Source organism: Seriola dumerili, unplaced genomic scaffold (assembly GCF_002260705.1).
Source record: "Seriola dumerili isolate Sdu_G_001 unplaced genomic scaffold, Sdu_1.0 BDQW01000187.1, whole genome shotgun sequence".
In the NCBI taxonomy this organism is placed as follows: Eukaryota; Metazoa; Chordata; class Actinopteri; order Carangiformes; family Carangidae; genus Seriola; species Seriola dumerili.
This window is the reverse complement of record NW_019174442.1, coordinates 1,616,650-1,636,182: the sequence shown is the minus strand read 5'-3', so window position 1 is coordinate 1,636,182 and position 19,533 is coordinate 1,616,650. Positions and strand designations below refer to the sequence as shown.

Below are 19,533 nucleotides of genomic sequence, written 5' to 3'. Positions count from 1 at the left end.
ACTGTGGTGGAGATCTCAGTCTGTTCAGCAGATGGCAGTAATTCACAGGTGGGATGAGACATAAGTAGACGACTGCTCATTATCATATAGGCGTTACTGTTATGATGCACGGCTTTATGTGTGTTTGATTACCACAATGAAGTGACTAAATTATATTTCAAAATACCTTCATAGCTTTGCAGCTCACCTCATCTTTGCCTACCTACTTACCTTGTGACCTACACTAATCTTACATTTAAAAGTTTCACACACTTGTTCCACATTCATGAATAATAGTATATAGGTCAATACAAATTGAATACAGATGGTTTGGATTGTTTTAGATTCTGAAAGGCTGTGCTGTTCTGCTACAGTGGTCCATTTTTTAAATTAAATCTGACTCTAACTGTCAGGTGTATACAGTGTTGGTGACTCGAGAGCTAATTCCCATGGCCGTGACCTTCACTGATGGGAAACAGCAGCTGGACTATGAATGTCCAGTGTCCCTGACTGCTTTTTATAGGCCTGTATCTATCAACCACAGGTGAGACTTGAACAGGAAGATTTATGAGAAAATGTTATCAGTACTAGTAAGAGCAGACACCCCCTTTATCATTTTCACTTTAACAGCATTTCTTCTGTGCTAAGTGCTTTACAGTTGATGCAAGTGTAAAACAAAAAATCAAAAGTAAAATACATTAAACCAACAATCATCACAGTTTCTCAGTTTACCAATAGAAATTGCCACTAACTCCCTAATTTAGCTATTTTGTTTAACTTTGGTTAATTATAGTCATTGGATATTAAAAAAAAATGTTATATGATGTTTTTGATTTGCAGTGACCCAAAACACATCTTCTCAAGGCCTTATATTGAGATGCTGACACGACGTTCAAAAGTTGACCCACTTGGCGATTGTCCTCTGGGAGACGGCTGGAAAGTTGTTGAACTGGACCTTGACAGGGAGATGTCAGATGCTCTGGTCAAGTGCTTCTTTATTTACCGAGGTAAAGCCTGTAATCTGTTTGTCTAAAGCAAACCTGCTGTTTAGGCAAAGCTCTTACTGGTTGAGTTAAAGGTCAATGGGTAGAGTAATAGACCCACTGTTATTTCTGCCTAAAGCTGAGTAAAAAAGCAAGTGAGGAGGAAGGTAAATAGTTTGCTAACATTGCAAGGACATGAATTTCACAATTATTGATGAATAAGAAAAAGTTATTTGCTGCATTCAGGTAACTGATTCATATGCTCAACCATTTTTTAAGATCAGTTGAATTATTTCTTCCTCTGAAACAGCTCTACCTCTAAGAAATGCTTGTATAACGTACATTGTTGTACATTGTTAAAATGCTAACTACACTTTGACTTAACTCCCAACAGTTCTGATTACACCACCACTATACTATCATGTAACATGATGATACTGTAGACAACTATTATGTTCCTGTAATGAGGGGGATACTATTACTTAACTAAGACCTTGTGTATCCAGCTGGATATTAGATCAGGCCTTTATATCCAGCAGGCTTTTCTCTGGTTAGTCAGATGTGTATTTCTAGACAACCTAGACTTATTTCAGATATATTTTATTTTCCAGAAATTGCAGACGTTACATCTAGATAATTAGATAGAGTTGCACCAGAACAAAATGCAATAGACTTTTTTACTACAGTAGTAGTTAAATACAGTTATTTGAACATAGTTTGCTCAATTCATCCTGTAAAAAAGATGCAAACTTGTTGTTAGCACTACAGTAGCATCGACCCCTAATGTGTGATTTACTGTGTCTGTGATGTTTTTTTAACATAGGATGTGACAGTGTGATGAAGCTGTCTGAGCTGGGGTCACACTCTCTGGACTGTCCACACAGGCCCACAGGGGACCTGGATGCAAAGGTCAGTATATAAGATTAAACAGCGCTCTGCTTTGCCAAAATCACTGCCCGACCTCCACTCTGCTCATCCTTTATTTACAAGTCAGCGCTCCCTTTATGGTGACTAAGTGCCGGTTTAACTTCCAGAGTAAAAGTATCTTGTGTTTGTGTGTGTGTGTTTGTGGTAACACAGTTGAGAGTGGATAAAACAATAAATTGTGTGCAGTGAATGTGTGCAGGTATTTATAGAGAGGGTGCAGAGGTGTGTTAGGGTTGTTGCATTTAATAAATTGTTATCTTACCTTGACCAAGAATCAAGAGGAAGATGAACCCAGCAAACTCCAGAGTGTGTAAATGCACCTCACATATGTTCATGTTCATTTACAGGATGTCACAGAGACAAGCTGGTATAAGAGACACTTTGCATCATCCAGTTGTTTGGAGATAGAGACTAAACACATATTGGAGGTAATAAATCATTCCTGTTATTTAACATCAAGGCTGTAAAGCTGAGTACACACTTTTCTTGAACATACCAAACTATATAGCATAGACTGGGATTAAGAGGATTTATTTAAATACATTCTTGCCTGCTACTGTAGGATTGTAAATCATAATATAGTTCATGTAGTCATCACCCCTACCTGTATAATCTCATATCTGATTCAGCTTTACTGCTTGGCCCGTTGTGCTTCATGGGTGGATAATTGTTTTCTTTCTCTGCTACAGGTGCGTAACTGGGAGAAAAGACTACAAATGACATCAGGAGAAGACCATGTGGATAAACTGTGCGCATTGGCGCAGGATCACCTGAAACTCTACCGGCAACACCTGCCAAAACCAGGCATGTAATACTTTCCAAACCAAGAGTGTAGGATCAGAAGTTAAATGGAAGTCATTTATCAAAATTTGTTGGAAGTCAATACCAACTTACAACCCCCTGACTTTAATAACCTTCTCACCCTCTACATTTTTACGCATATAAATCGCCACGAACATTACTATAATAATAAAAAACGCTGTTTCATTAACTCTTTTTCTTGGGAGGAATTTTTTTTTGAGCCAAAAAAAAGTGTACAGGCCAGAAAGAGTGTCAAAAACTATATTCATCACAATTACCAATTTTCTGTACATATTATATTTCTTATAAAATGCCGCTAAGTCAATTACCATCCACTTTAGCAGAGAGCTTCTGGAGTTTCTTTTGTATTCTGCAGCTAAATAACAAAACTGTCTGCTGAGCATTTGAACACACCCTTGGCGAATGGACAGAAGAGTCATTTTCTTTGCCCTGCCTTGGCACAGCAGCTCAGCTTCAGCCATTAAAAAATACATGAAAATGGACTTGTTAGCGGTTGCCTCCGGAGCTTCCTCCTCTATCCGACGTGCCAGACACTCAAGTTACTGCTCGTCTTTTCTCAGCTACTTGTTCCTTGCTAATTGTTTGATGACTCTGAGACGGGTCATTCGAGACTGATCCCAGAGGACTGAATGAAAGTCACTGTGACTGAACTGAGATGCAACGCCAGGGAGAGAGAGGGGGGAGAGGACGACCGAGTCAGGGAGCACAGTTCATTTTCACCTCTTATAATATAAACAAGTTTTTTCTGTTGTACCGGATCAAGCTGGACGATGATGAATGTATCACTTGTGTAGATATTGTCAAACTTTAATATAAATAAATACTGCATATGATATATTAACATTAGGAGCGTGCGTACATGATAAATACTGATGAATTTTCCTCAAAATAGAAATCTTGTGGTGATATCAACCCAGTTTTAGACATTAAAACTACACATAGTAGCAGACAAACCCTGAGAAGATCACCAATTAAAATGATTATAATTAAATTTTTTTAATTAAATTTGATATGTAGCCAAACAGAAGAGCTGAACTCTCATTTGGTTTCTGCAGCCTATTTTATTTGTTAAGTTTGTCATCTTACCTTTTGTTCTTTTGTAATTAAATCTTTACATTTTAAATGGCTCTGGGTTTTTTGTAGAAGACACATAGTTTGTATTTCTTGTTTTTTTATAGTTAGTGTTAGAGTGTTAAGATTTTAAAGGTTTAAGCTGTAAAATGGTAAATTTAGCAGTAGACAGTAAACACACTCAGTGATCTGTTGCCAGATGCAGAGATTTTGCAGAGGCTTTTCAGGCTGTACGCTGTTTATTTCTCACATTTCCACAGGGGACATGTTGCAGTATGAGGATGGCCAGTCTCCTCTGCATAACCTGGAGCAGGCAGCTGTCCATTATGCATCAGCTATCAGACTCAACTCCAGAGATGCCAGACTCCACTTCCTGTTGGGTCTTGTTCTGGAGGAGCAGCACTTTGCCACAGAGATGTATGGCCTCCAGCAGAAGGTAGGAAGGTTTTGCTCAGATGCTGAGCTGTAGCAGAACAAGCAGACTACATACTGTGGTGCTTCAAACATTTTTATTTAAAGATATTTTTATTAAAATTCTTTTCAGCGCTGACACTGTGAAACACATTCACAAAATTCAAATTTAAAAATGAAAATTTCCTTAAATTTGAAAATAGTGAATTGCGCAGCTGAGAGCAACCCAACCTCTCACTTCTTCTTTCCTTGGTCTCCAGACTGATAGGGACAGAGATGAATTAAGCGATGCCAAATCAACAGCACGTCAGGATGACATCCTGGCTGTGTGTAAACTCCATGGTTTCCTCGGCACGCCCACAGTGGAGAACCAGCTTCAGGCCTTGGATAAAGAGTATCAGCAGCTCAGAGAGCAGGGACAGTCCGGCAAAGCAGACTATGTTCAGACTCTCTACATCTGGCTCTCCAAGAAATCTGGCAAGGTAAATGTGTCATACTGTGGGTTGCTAAGTTTATTTTACTTGCTCTAATTAAGAGCACCAGGGAAACACCTAAAAAGCAAATGATCATGTATATTGTGATACTATTTTTGTATGTGTACTGCAAACACCTGTGATGTTGTTGCTTGAGCACACATCTGTGTCTATTAGTGATGAGATAATTACTGAGAGACCAGTATAGACAAGCAGCTTCTGCAATCTCACCGCTCTGTGTCTCTGTCTCTCTCAGATCAATGTCTTGCACATCAGAATACATCAGGAGGCCTTTGACTTATCTTAGAGGCTACCAAGGGACAATTAAGACGTTACAGGCATCACAATATTTTAAAAACACACTAATAATAGTCTTTAATTGCGGATTAATTAGTAGCTTTTGATCATTTTGCAAATTAAGTAGATTTGATTTTCAGAACCAGAATATCTTGCCATTTTCCACTGCTATAGCACAGCATCCTGCCAGAAACTGTCACAGGTTATGCATACTTAAGTTATGCATTTTTATGTAGCTTGTTGTGTAATGTAAGAGACTGCTGTGACACATAGCTATTGTTCTGTAAAGCTGTTTGGATTAAAGCCCCCACTAAATAATTACTCATCACTAAATGGCAGATGAAACTGAACTCCCTACTCCCTGGTTGCAGGATAGCGGTTCAGCTGTGCGGGACGAGGAGAACTGTGTCCACCGAGCTCTGATGAAATACCTGGACGCCTGGTCTCTGAGTCCAGACAGCTGGGAGTACAACCTCCATGTAGGAAGGCTGCTGCTGCTGCAGGGGAGGAGTAGGGAAGCCCTGCAGCATCTCCAGAGCGGCCTGGCACTGCGCCCTTTAGATCTAGCACTCAGGTCAGATCACAGAAGTATTGATGGTAGTAGAAGCAGAAGCAGAATGCTTTTCTGTGTTACTGTAACATAAGATAACCAAACTTTCAACCTGCTCTTCAAATGCTCCCTCCCCTACAACCTCTATATGATATCATATGATCATATACGGATTGGGGAATTGAAAAAAGCATAGTTACAATGTGAGGAGAGGCCTGGCAGTTCATCAGGGTAAATGGGGTCAGGATTAACATGTAAAAGCACAGAGTAGGAGCGAGCTTTGTATTCAACATCTCTTCTGTGTTCATTTTCTCAGATTCTTCACTGGGCTGGCTCTGCTGCAGCAGGAGCAGAAAGCCTCTGTGGACACAGAGAAAGAGGCTGCTCTGTTCTTACAACAGGGACTGGAGCACTTTGTCAGCCAGCGCTGCAGCAAGAGGTGTGCACTTGTGTGTGCGTGTGTGTGTGTGTGTGTGTCTGTGTATGTGTGTGTGCGTGTCTGGTGGAGGTGGATGCATTCAGCGAGACAGTGAGAGAGTGAGAGGGCATGGCGGTATCAGTAATATACCAGGATGTTCTGTTTAAGCCTGCAGGAGGAGGAATAGGACAGAAGAAGACCATCATAGTCTACAGGAACACACTGACATAACATCTGCAGTGTCACTTATACACAGGTTTTTTTTTAAATAGACATTTTAAAGTCTTGATATCGATATAGGTTTTTCACAAACCACCATCTTTTTCAGCAAGTGGGCAAAACAATAAAAAACTGAATTGAAAGGGGGGAACATTTTAGTGAACATTATGTGATCTGATTCTTAACTAGTTGAAAAAGAGGTGAGTAAATTTGTGGATTGACTGGTCTCTGTGATCTATAATGAAAGACATTCTGTTCCTTGGATTTGTTTGTTTTGCTTTTATGCAAGTTCCTTGTGGTCGTCATGGCTGTTTTTTCTGTGCTGTCATACGCTTTTATGTTTTTCTCTACAGCTGGGTGGAGCAGGATCCATCAGAGCCTCTGTCCAGCCTCAGCACACAGTTCCTGCGAGGCCTTCTCACTCTGGGACAACTGCAACACAACGTGCTGCCTGGGAAGGCCATGAGTGCTGAACAGGTTTATCACACGTATGTTACAAACCAGAAGTTTTAAGTAAGACTTCCACAGATTTTTTTTTAGGTCATATTTTCTCTCTACTCTGTGTTTGTGGTGGCTCTCAGCTCCAGTTAGCTCTCACTCATCTCCATAGTGAAGGTGTGATTCAAAGAAAAGTCTCAACATTCACATCAGTATGAACCACTTTAATAAGTGTTTGAGTGCTACATGAAAAGCCTGTGTCTGCTCTGTTTCTGTGCTGGAATGCTTCAGTGTAGCAGTGCTGACTGCCCAGAGTGTGAGTCAGTGTGTGTGTCGTGGCGAGGTGAGCGGGCAGCTGGAGTGGGTGTTGCTGCATGCTCACTTCTCCCTGCTGCAGAGGCTGATCCAGCAGGGTGAGCCCCAGGCCAAAGATGGCACCAGCAGGCAGTCCCTGGTGGCGAAGAGATGCCAGGCCCTCACAGCTCTCATACGCCTCACGTCTATCCCCTCCTGCCAGGAGCTGCTGGACATGCAGGAGAAGGTAAGAGTGTTCTGTTGGGCAACGAAACATTCAAAATGTGTATTTTATTAGTAGGTCTGTTTTTGTTTTCTCTTATTTTTCTGTTTTGCAAAGTTAACAAACCACAGATTTCTGTTTTTGGTTCAGAGAATCCAGACTTTACCTTCTTCCCACCTCCCCTGCTGCTTTGTACAGGCATGCCAGCTGGCAGTAGTGATCACACCACGGGACAGCCACGCCCTCTTTCTCTTAGGTCTGGCACAGCTAGCTCAATATGACAACAACCCAAATTCAGGCAGGTCAAACGAAGCCAGAACTGATGCCTGCCTCAGCTTCCAGGCCAGCATTGAGCTGGAAAACAAGACTCAGAGTGGAGAGCCTCCTGAACAGCTGAGCAGTGAGTCTCTGTTGTGTACTTACTGTCTTTGGCATTAAGGTCTCAGAAACACAGCAACAGAGAATTACATAGAGATTGGCATCATCTTACACTGATGTAAAAATCATATGCACAGCATTGGTTTCATGACAGTTCAGGCTGTATATGATATGGTAACCTGAGCAATTCCTAAATGATAGACGTGTCCCTGCTGAAACACTTTATATTTAACAATTATGATAGACTTTTGAAAATGAACTCTACACCCACATTAATCATCCCCTGTTTGCTCAGAACAAAGGTGGTGGCAGGACCGGCACAAGGCTGAAAATGAGAAAGCTGCCAAGCAGTCCATCACCCAACCAGTGGGAGTGAAGGGGCCTTCTGACACCAGTGTGGCCAAGAGAGGAGCTAGGCGGGGCAGAGGAGGGCCTGGTCAAGGGCGGGTGGCGGCAGCTGTAACCAAAGCTCCTGCTCCTGCAACCCCAGCCCCCATCAGGGGAGGGAAAGCTGCCGGTCCTGCAGCCAAAACCCCTGCAGCCAGGTGAGTCACGCTGGCAGCCTGAGTCAAGTGTGTGGCAGACCTGTGATGTGGTTGCCTGTGGATGTTTGTTCACATCTATTTATTCGTGGAAGATTTCGTCTGGACACAAGTGAATTTGACTGTTTGACCTGCTACATTTTTATGCCAAGTACAAACACAGTCCATGACTGTTTATCGATCTGGGGAGCTTCACAAGAACAAGCTTTAAGTTTGTTTCCTTGTAGAGGCTGTATGAAAAGTGGATTATTTGAATGAAGGAAACATTCACATATCTTGAAAAGTTTGAGGACTATGTGTACATATGAGTGTATATGCACATTAGCAAAACATTACAAAACTTAGACATTAACACTGACAGAAATGTGATATGTATGCCATATTATACCTAACTCAGAAGTGAAATGTTTTCTCTCCTGTAGGGGGAGAGCTGGAGCAGCAGTCAAGCCAGATGGATCAGGTAAAACTGGCAATAAACCTCAGCTCCCCGCTAACAAGTCTAAACAGGACTGTTGCCCCATTGCTGTTGAGACAGCGGAGGGTAAGTAAGGCATGGCACAAGCACTGAGCTCCCCAAAATCTTGTCATGATTTAGGGGAAACAAATCTTAGTTTTAAACTGAATATAATGTTTATATATAAGCTCAAAGTTCATACCATAAAAGACAGAAAGAAATGTGGGGGGATAAAGGGGGTTGATGCACCCTGTATGTAAGAGGAGTTCAAACTAAATACTCTTTTAAGGAGTATCTAATCTAAGTATTCTAATGTGAACATGTCACATGTTGAGGGCAGATGACACACATTAAATGATAGCTGAAACATGTTTTTAATGGTTCATTTGGTTCCTTTAATTATTCTTTTACTTTATGTTGCATTAACCAACTTCAAATTCACCCTAAAAATATATAAAATTCCCAATCCTAATGATAACTGTTCAAATGTGGATGATGTGACGTCACATTAGATCACCACACCTTACACTGTTTCAGGTATGGTAACTTAATTTACTCCTTTTTGTAAGAACATGTAAATATTACACTGGTCAAGAGGTATGAAATTAAAAAAGTTGCAGTTTCACTTTAGATAACAATTGTGTCATTGTGAAAGCTAATCTATGACATGGCATGAAATAATGTACGTCTCTCAATGTCTTTTTCTTCCGTTTATCAAAGGAGGTAATTCTACTTTATGTCTAGTTGCAGAGCCTCCTGTGGGAGTCACTGTGCCCAGTCCGGTGAACCGCAGGTCTCATATCCCACGGCTGGGTCTGGCTCGCGCCCTCTCTCGCTCTGAAGACACCCAGGACCAGGCAAAGCAGCTCTACCACGAGGTCATCTCCATGGCACCAGGGGTCAGCTCTTATCTCTTACATTTAGATTTCAGGCATTTTCTCAATGCTCTTACAACGCAGCTTACAATGGCTATAAAATTACATCACCAGTTTCACACCCATCCAACTGTGACTCCAGTCTTGGTGATTAATTCCAGTGGAATGATCCCATGCTCCTCTGTTGGATTAGACAATTACATAACATTTGGTTTCATTGAAAAAAAAAAGATCTGTAAGTGGTAGAATATGTGGTGATCAAGACAAGAGAGCTGTTGCTTCCTGAGTGGTTTCAGACTAAATGATGTCTCATGGCTAAGAGACGATCTGTACGTTGGGGGATTTAACATGTGATTTTTAGGATAACCTGAATAACTTGCAAGTATAGTTGTCATTCATACAGACATAAGAGCAGCGTGTCTGGTGTCGATTTCCCTCAACTGATGTAATCCAAACAAAATGTAGCTAAGGAATTGCCTGGCTGTCTAGGTCCACGATGCCTACATTGAGCTTGTGCAGCTGCTGGAGCCATCAGACCCACAGGCTGCAGTGGAGGTGTACTGCAGATTCCCTCTGAAGCCTGTGGGGGAGCAAAGCTTCGATGATGCCTTCATCACAGGAGAGATCGTCCGCATGCTGATGATGCTGGAGCAGTACGACCACCCGCAGCTGAGCCCCAGTCTGGTGGCACACGGAAAAGTCATGGGCCTAAGTGATTACTATTACTATATTATGAGTACTGTATTAATTGTAATATTAGCCTTGGAAGAAGTCAAAACTCAGCAGTAGTAGTTAGCAGGAATAAATGTTTTTAAAGTTTAAGCAAACAGAATTTGCAGATTACACATTAAGATCGTCAGTCACAGAAAAATGCAAACTTTCATATTATTTTGTTCAAAATAAAATGGTGACATTCTTTACACCATGCTATTTGACAAACCCCAGCTATCTTGAATGACAAGCACTTACTATTTGCAAACACTGATCTACCAACATTTTCCAGTTCATCACCAGGTCATCTATATTTAATAAATGTGTTAAATGCAGTGTTTTATTGAAATCATGTAGCCAGGCCCGTGACTTGAGATCTATTTATAGAGATGTATCACACTCAACTGGTGCGGTGGCCAGATAGATGGCACAACACATGACATAGAGAGCATACATGCAGCATGATGTCAGATAAATAAGTGCCTGCACAGGGCAAGTCAGGTTGGAATCATTTAGTCGTCTGAAGATGTAATATATTGTTACATGAAACATCTGAAATGTTTGATTTAAAATCAAATAAATACCATTTAAAAAATTTAAAACACACTTCAAACAACATGACAGAGACTTCTGTACTAATCTGTGGCTGTGTTTGTAGGTTGCATAGAGAAGTACATCGACATCTTGGATGGAAAGTCCATGACCAAGCTGCTGAAGAGTGTCTACGCGAGGATCCATGACAAACATGAGGACGATGAGGATCTACAGGACTTCTTCAAGTTCAAATGCTGGACATGATGCTTGTAAACTTCTAGCAAATGTATTAATCCTTTTGGATCCTGAAGTGACTCACAGTTTGCTTACTCTACATCCAGACAGTAGTTCTCTTGACTTTACTTACTCTTGATGTCATAAATAAGCCTTTCATATTGGATAGGGGACACTGAGAAAAAGGATAATTTTTCGCTCCAAACACACATTTAATTTGAGTTCTCATTAAAATGTCATATCAAAAGTGACCATTTGAACAATAGACAAAACTCGAGTACAACATTCACCAATAGTGCAACAAAAGACAGGTGTTTCAGTAAGCATCCTACAAAAATGGTAATAGATAAAGAAATCATATCTTGATCCCCAAAGTATTATTCCAAGCCAGAGATTAAATGACTCATTTATCCATCCTAGTAGAGGCTTTATGATAATATGGGAAATGTATCATCGTGTTATAAGGGTATTTCTCTGCACTAGAGGACAACATTGCCTCCAAGGCTCAGTCAAGCACTTTCCCAGTTCATATGAGTTAAATTATTTTCTGGCAAGATAAGTCTAAAGATGAGTATCAGCTGTATGAAATCTATATGGACAGCTGCAAAGACCTGCAGTAGGAAATCGTTGTCTTCAAATAAAAGATCATCAATCCAAAGATGACCAGGAGTACAATTCAGCCTCAGAAAAAGGCAGTGATTTAAACACTATTGATGCATCTGTGTTGTTGCATCTTGTTTTGTACAGGGCTGCACAGACCATCAGTCTTTGTTGTCGTCCGCTTTTTCACACCATGTGGAGTTTGGTGACAATGAGCACGCGGACAGACTGGTCAAAGCCTGAACACACACACAGGCCCTGTTTGTCAGGACTCCAGTCCAGGCTTGAGATTGGCTGAGTGGACAGAGTGACGTTCTGTAAGAGGTTGACAGTGCCGGCTACGCCCACATCCCCGCCATCTGAGTCCTTCTTGCTTCTCTGAGCAGGATACTCGCTGGAAATGACATCAAAACACAATTAAAATATTTTCCAGTTTATAGTAAATCAAAAAAAAAAAAAAAGAACCTGATTCCCATTTAACAAAAATTACTTACTATTTCCACACATGTAGGTTGCCTGCTCCCCCTGCAGTCATAAAGATGTCTCGGTTTTGAGGCAAATGCTTCACCTGCCAGACGGTCGACTTATGAGCCTTAAATAAAGAAGAGAGATCATTTACTTAATTTACAATTAAAATAGTAATGACAAAATTCATTCTTAGCAACTTTCAAGACATTGTAAGCCTGCGTCGAAAATCTCTTAAATACTTTAATCTGATGAGGGGAAAATTATATGGTCTTACACAGTTATGATTGCAGCTTTTATCTCCAGTGTGATCTCTTCTATTAGGCCGTATTCGCCTGCCCCCACCTTTACCAATGCTCCACTTTCCTTGTGTAAACTGACAGAACTGCACTGGTGAGAGCTAATACTTTGCCTGTACATATAAAGAACACCTCCAGAAAATAGTTTGAGCATTGTTAATGAGTTTATTCCACTGTGACTGATTTGAAGAAACGATGTGGTAATGCAACACAAATAAACAAAACTGTATCCCACTTTAAAAATTCTAGTAAATATATAGCAAATGGTGCCTTTAAAATCCACTAGCTGCAAATTCTCATCTAGAGTATAGTTTTGAGATGTTGATTATAATATATGTTGATAATAATATATAAAAGAATATAATAAAAATCCAATGCCTCAGCCACATGTTAAGACTTCTCTGTAATGCTACACTGATATCTTCTTAGACCAAAAAATATATCTGGTGGAACCTTATGATTCATGCTTGGAGACACTGATGTGCCAACTGTTGATCTCTCAGAAGAACTGGACAAATATTTCGAAAGCTGAGGCCTCTCATCTCTCAGACCATGCAAACACTTGGCGAGCTGGGCTGTGCACTAATACCAGTTTAAGTGTGTTTTTCTAGCATTTTCCCACAAAACGCCACACTTCTCTCTCCTAGCTGGCCCAGTGTCATTTTTGGCCAGTGTCACAAAGCCACAGAGAATGTTAGACAAACACAACCCCAAACACTTCCAGCTGTGAAAACGGTCAAAACGACGCGAGCCCCATTTCCCTCTGTCCCATACAAATGTAAAACTAATAATAATAATAATGATACTAATCTTTTGACGTTTTTCCATACGTAGGAGCCAAACATCCGTCTGGCTCGCTTCACCCAGGTCAATTACCTTTTCGGAAACAGAGGCGAAGCCCTTGGTTGGGTGCTGGGTCCTCATGTCAAAGACGTGGAATTTTCCCTCCAGGGAGGTGGCCACCAACTTGTTCATGTTGATGTCTTTCCTGTCAAACTCTACACCGCATACCTGGTCATGATGTAAGAAAAAATAACAGTCACTCCCTGGGCATTTATCACATGGCAGGACTCCACTCCAAGTTTTTCCATACAACAGAATCTGTTGAAATGGGCATAATGACCCCTGGCAGGTTCATCTACATTCAAGAGGTGATGAGTAAGAGACACGACTATAAAAATCAGTGCACTGACTTCAGACTTCCCCTGTGGTTTTATTCTAAATTGCGCTGGGAAGTCATTTTCAACTCTGTCTCCACATCTGTCCCTGTTTTTGTCTACTGTATGATTCAAGTGCAGGTTGCAGTGCAAAAGAAATGACGTATGATTGGACAGTTTATCCTAATAACAACATCGGTTTTCAATAGGAGAACTACTCTTTGTGTTTCAGGGCTGAGTTGGCTAAATCACACTGTCAGTTTGAGTCCCTGTTTTCTTCTGAAAAGGTTGTAATTTTCTTCCTGTGGTGCCTCACTGGCTACATATTTGACAAAATCAAGAGGAAAATCTTCGCCGGAAATGTTTAACAACTTCACAAAAATCACATGCAACAGAGGCTGTCACACCACTTGTTGGCAGATTTACTTTATGCTTTACCATTTCAATACAGTGTTCACTTTACCCCATTTTTAATGTTGGTTTCCCACCGTAGAGACATATTTCGCAGGTCAAAGAGTTTGATGTCCCCATTGTCATAACCAGCACACACACACCGGTCTTGATCATTAAAGGCATGACCTGTGATGAAAAGTCAAAGGAAAATGAACACTGTTTTCATTCATAACAAAAGCACAGGACCCTCTTTCAACCCTGAAAGCTTATATTTTTAATATTTAAAAAAAATATTTTACTCACCAAATGCAACAGTCCAGCAGTCCCTCTTGGTTTCACCTTCCATAGGCTCCATGTTGGCTACAGGTGAATCTTTCTGTCTGGGATCCCACACCTTTACTGTCCCTGTAACACCCCAAGGAAAAAATGACATCTTAGCTAACTTAAAAATGAGATAATTTGATTTCAAAGATTCACTCTAGGATCTTCTTTTTGTCTTTACATCAATGCTTTGAAGAGGTTTTAATTGTAAATGACATCAAACCGTCTCTGCTTCCGGTGACTATCTCAGGGGCGCCATCTCCAATCCCCAGACCACCAACACCGTCGATACTATTCACTATTTCTTTGTGGGCCTTTACACTGTACACTGGCACTTCAGGTATCTCCAGATCCCTGTGGACAACAGAAGCATCTGTACTGAATGAACCAGCAGACTTAAAAACACGTAGAGTGTGAACTCACTTTCAATTCAGTCAGACAGCAACTCTATTAAGAGGCCAGTTATAAAATAAAACCTTGCTTTCACCGTTTCATGCTACTAGTGGCAAGACACAGATGGTGTGACATCAGTGGGTGTGGATAAAATACCATATATTGAGATTTCCGTCAAAATCCCCGGTTGCTATGTGTCTTTGTTGAAGAGATGTTGCCCCAAATGTCCCACACTTTATGGGCTTCGGCTTCTCAACCTAAAATATTAGAGTAACAAGGTTTTCTTTCACTCAAAGAATGGCAAAATGAAACAAGCAGTGAAATAGCAGTATAGAAAGAACCAAATACTTATTTTTGGTCAGTCTTGACAAATGTGTTAAAGGCAAATAGCCTAAATTTAAAAACTACATGTAAGGATAGGTATAAAAGAAATTAGAAATGTTTGTCAAAGTTGATTTAATTGAAATTGCCCAGGCATGAGCAAACATTTACTTACCAAACAATAATTAATACCAACTCTCACGTAGCTGCCCACTGATGTCTGCTAGATGTCAAACTATATATTTATAAGAACATGTCTGCTTTGATTGTCAGGAAGCTGCAGTGCTCAAAGACACTACTTTCTTTTTGATATTTTTCTTTTTACTTACATGGGTCAAGTATTATGTTGCGCAAATCAAGTAGGAATGCAAGGATTGTTGTCCCTCACACTTTAGAGATTTGTTAATGTGTCTTTAAGCACTTTGTCTCACAGTTTGCAGTGCATTTTGGCCAGTTGGCACAAGGAAAGTGGAGAGTTGGGAGAAGGGATTGGCTGGGATAAAAACTCTGTCATCATTAAGACTTCGGAGATTTTGTCACTGACACTGATCAGAATCATACTTTTTCCCTTTTAATGAGCTGATATTTGCCTCTGATGGTGGCTTTTAAATGTCCTCTAGGTTGTTCCACCACAGGCCTAACTCTGAACACCTGTAAATGGTTAGCAACCTCTCAGATCCTAATTTTACAGCTAATTAGCACTTTATGAAGGACAGGTGCACCGGGAAGGCCAAAACGACAGTTATACTGTACACTAGCGTAATCTATTCTTAAAAATATTAATATAATAGGGGGGTGTTCAAAAACTTTTGAGTAATAGAGGTCATTTGTTGCCTGTTGCTATGGAGACAACAACCTAGCAAGACTTTTCTAGAAACCTTAGATAAGCCAGATATATAATGAGATAGATAGAGGCAAAAAAACAAGCAAGAGTAGCATGTTAAGGTGTTATTTACCTCCTTGATAAGCTGAGCCTCCCCTTGCTTCACTTCATATATTTGCATTACTCCGGTTCCTCTTGGAAAGTTCCCCAGACAGACAAACTTCGCGCTGCACGGAATCCATTTAGTGTCGAAAACGGTGTAGTTCAAGCTCTTCTGAATATGCGCAATAATCTGAGGCTTTGATAGAGGCGATGACATCTTTGCTGATTTGGAAATATTCAATAAAACGGCCGAAAAGCTCTTGAAAACTAACAGGACAAACGTTCAGCGGGGGATTTCGCTGCCAAAACAAATGACACCCGTGTAGCGCGGCTGCCTAAAGAGATGCCTGACAAAAAATGTTATCTCCCGAGTTAATGTTGACATACATAGACAATTTATCCAAATATTCCCCTGAATAAAACTAAACTTGAGTAAACAACTGAGATATATTTGTCAATTATCACACAATTATTCCTATTATTAATTATTTTCACTCTACAGGCACTAACGCTGTGGCAGTTTGGGTCCTTTCCGCCGCACGAGGGTAGCTCTCATGCCACTGTGGCCTCAGTCTGCTTCAGTTTTGACTCTTTAAACCGATTTTAAAAACTCACTTCAGGATGGACATCGATAAAAGTACAGTTCCTGTCGCCGGCGCTGCCACGGAGAGTAAAGATGACACAGATTCTTTCACAAAGGTCAAATCTAAAAAGACTCAGAAGCGAAAACGTGAACAAGGTGGAGCGGACATGGACACAGAAGAGCCCGTGGCAGTCAAGCGGCCGCAGTTTCCACCGATCTCAGGCGACAAACTAAGGGTAACTAATCTGTGTGTACATGTGCTTTGTGTATTGTCTCAACTTTATCCAACGTGAGCGTTTATTTAATGTCATTTCTCTTCATCACACGTTAAATTAGTCATTATTATTATTAATGTACAGTAGTTTAGTAGCTAAGTCTTGTCTGGACTAAACTGTAGTAGCACAGGGGGAGACAAAAACACCTATAACTGCTGTTGTGTACAGGTTTGAAATTCTTCCAGCACATCGATTGAATATTTTTGAGACTTGCCCTGTTCTGCCAAGTTTGCCTTATTGATTGTTTAGGCTGCCCATGAAGCGCAGGTGAACATGTTGAGTCTATATTTGCTGCCAATCAGTTTTCTATCAATAAACTTCAGTCACTTCAGCCCTAGAAAACTGGTTTGTTTCTGTGAGCCGAGGGAAATAATGAAACTGCCAGTGTCATGTATGATAGCTGCAGTCACTGGCTACTTCTCAAAATAAGATTTAAAATGCAAAACATTGGATAAGCTCATAAAATATTCATAATTAATTACCACCCAGCAGTTCAAGGATTAGAGAGACCACCCACAACTTAAAAACCATCATTACAGATGAATGCATCAGCAATTAAACGCTGAAAAGAACAATCAGTCACGACAAGTCGATTAATTGGGGAAAAAATAGATAGTGAAGAAGTAGATTAATTGTTATTGAAAATAATCTATAGTTGCAGGTAACTCAAGTGGAATTCTAATAAATCCCAATTTAGTGCTACAGAACATGTGTCTTTAATGCTTTTACACAGTATGATTGTGATTGTTTCACGTGTGTTTCAGGGACCAGATGACATGCTCAAAATCGCTGTCCCGGCTCACAGATACACCCCACTGAAGGACAACTGGATGAAGATTTTCACTCCCATTGTCGAGAACCTTCAGCTGCAAGTCAGATTCAACCTCAAAACTAGAAACGTTGAAATCAAAGTAAGTTTCCACAGCCCCATTATTTAAGCAATGTTAACACTATAATAATGTCTCTGTTTTTCTCTGGTACCCACAGTTTTGTGTGTATGTGTAATATGCCTTCTTTCTTTCAGACATGCAAAGACACACAGGACATTGCCTCCCTCACAAAAGCAGCAGATTTTGTTAGAGCCTTTGTTCTAGGATTCCAGGTTGAAGTAAGTACACTAATGGAAGGCTTTGGTGAGCTCTGCATGTTTTCATTTTCCTGGCATTTTTTAAATAGGATTTCTCCGTCTGTTTTTGTACTAAATCTGTATTTGTCAGGCCAATACCCAAGTTTGGGGAGAGATTTAGGATCAGGACTAGATCTTATAATTGGTTTGCTGATATTGAACTTTTCTCAAGTCCAAGTCGTCTACTGCCAATAAAATAAAGGTTCCTCCCTGCTACAGGAAATTTGTTCAATACCCCTTAGCCTATTGTTTAAACAAGCACAAGAATGTATTATCTTTGTCAACTTTCATACATCACACTGGGTATTTGATTTTGAATAAGCAGAAACACTTAGCTTTATAATACTGTCACAATATTTCATTCTTTGTGTTTTATGATTGTGATGTAACACTCACACTTTCTCTTCCCAGGATGCCCTAGCTCTCATCAGATTAGATGAGCTTTTCCTAGAAAGCTTTGATGTCACAGACGGTAAGATCGCTGCACCATGGATCCTTCTCTCTGCTCTGAAACAGGCCACCTTTTATGAACACTTTTCTTTCTCTGATAGAAAAATGAACTAGATGTCTCTCGTGTTTATTTAATTGTTGTCTGTCCTGGCAGTGAAACCTCTGAAGGGAGACCACTTATCCAGAGCCATCGGAAGAGTAGCAGGGAAGGGAGGGAAAACCAAATTCACCATTGAAAACGTCACAAAGACTCGCATTGTGCTTGCAGACACGTGAGTACTCCCCACCATCATTCCTTCAACGTTACAGTAAAATGATGATCACAATCATTTTGTGGTCACAGTTTTATTACAGGGATAATTGACCATGATTAAGCTCTTTTTAAAAAAAAAAAAAATCACTTATTTTATTGCACTTTTGCAGCAACGTTTTGTTTTGGCAGTTTCATTGCATTATCTGTCAAACTGAACTGCTACAACCATCACACAAGTTTGTGAATTACTACTTCCAAATCAAATTATCTCCAAATGCCCAAATGCCTGGTTTAAAAAAAAAAACAAAAAAAAAAACAGGAAAAGAGTTTTCAGTTTGGCACAGAGGAAAGACTCACTTCTCTAAAACTGGACTGAAGTTTTGTGCTTTGTTTTTAAATGCAGAAACATTCGATTGTGTCATTGAATTGCTGACTATAAACTGTGATTTCCTACCTCACAGGAATATTTATAAGTGAGCTGGTGTGCTTGTAAAATGTGTTGTAGTTGTTTAACTGCAGAGAGAAGTCTGATTTCTTGTTTCTTAAACTGTCTCTCAACAGAAAAGTTCACATATTAGGGTCTTTTCAGAATATCAAGATGGCCCGGACAGCGATTTGTAACTTAATCTTGGGTAAGGAGGACATCATTTTCATATAGTTGATGTTGTATTTTCAACAGTCTCTTTGGATCTAGATGTCGTGCGGATTAAATCCTTGTGCCCTTACAGGAAGTCCTCCTTCAAAGGTCTATGGCAACATCAGAGTGGTGGCTAGCAGGACTGCTGAAAGATTCTGAAGTCTCATTGGTTGCCGTGTGTATTTACCTCTTCCCCCATTGGCTGATGGAATTCCCACTTTGATCCGTGTTGTTAAGACTGTCGGCTGCCTCTGTCATGGCCTCATGTTTTCCAGCTGGTTTTTGAATCAGTTGGCTCCACATGAGGAAAAAGTTCTGGTACATGCAGAAACAAAATGCAGGTATCTGAAACTATGAGTTTGTGTAAATAAATAAGTACAAATCCACTAAAGATTGAGTTCAGTATTGTCACTGAAGTGTGTAGGGTGGCAGGTTTTGGAGAGCAGGAACGAATGATGACTCTATGCTCCCTCTGACAATTCAAGTTGCTGCTTATGGCGAC

At 40.3% G+C, this 19,533-nt stretch overlaps 2 protein-coding genes across 2 annotated transcripts; one reads left to right on the top strand and one right to left on the bottom strand.

Annotated features, from left to right (window-relative positions):
• Window positions 1–10,858: 10,858 nt before the first annotated feature.
• On the bottom strand, window positions 10,859–16,134 carry wdr92 (WD repeat domain 92). Its single transcript, XM_022752829.1, has 8 exons — window positions 15,739–16,134; window positions 14,618–14,718; window positions 14,292–14,422; window positions 14,051–14,152; window positions 13,818–13,933; window positions 13,074–13,208; window positions 11,928–12,025; window positions 10,859–11,827 (listed from the first exon to the last, which is right to left on the bottom strand). Exons 1-8 carry the CDS (start codon window positions 15,922–15,924, stop codon window positions 11,620–11,622), a joined length of 1,077 nt encoding a protein of 358 aa, XP_022608550.1. The 5' UTR covers window positions 15,925–16,134; the 3' UTR covers window positions 10,859–11,619.
• Window positions 16,135–16,246: 112 nt separating this feature from the next.
• pno1 (partner of NOB1 homolog) lies at window positions 16,247–19,422 on the top strand. The gene is made up of 7 exons (XM_022752830.1): window positions 16,247–16,526; window positions 17,330–17,476; window positions 17,590–17,673; window positions 18,103–18,163; window positions 18,296–18,413; window positions 18,956–19,026; window positions 19,123–19,422. The coding sequence occupies exons 1-7, from the start codon at window positions 16,329–16,331 to the stop codon at window positions 19,188–19,190; spliced, it is 747 nt and encodes a 248-aa protein (XP_022608551.1). The 5' UTR covers window positions 16,247–16,328; the 3' UTR covers window positions 19,191–19,422.
• The last annotated feature ends 111 nt before the right edge of the window (window positions 19,423–19,533 follow it).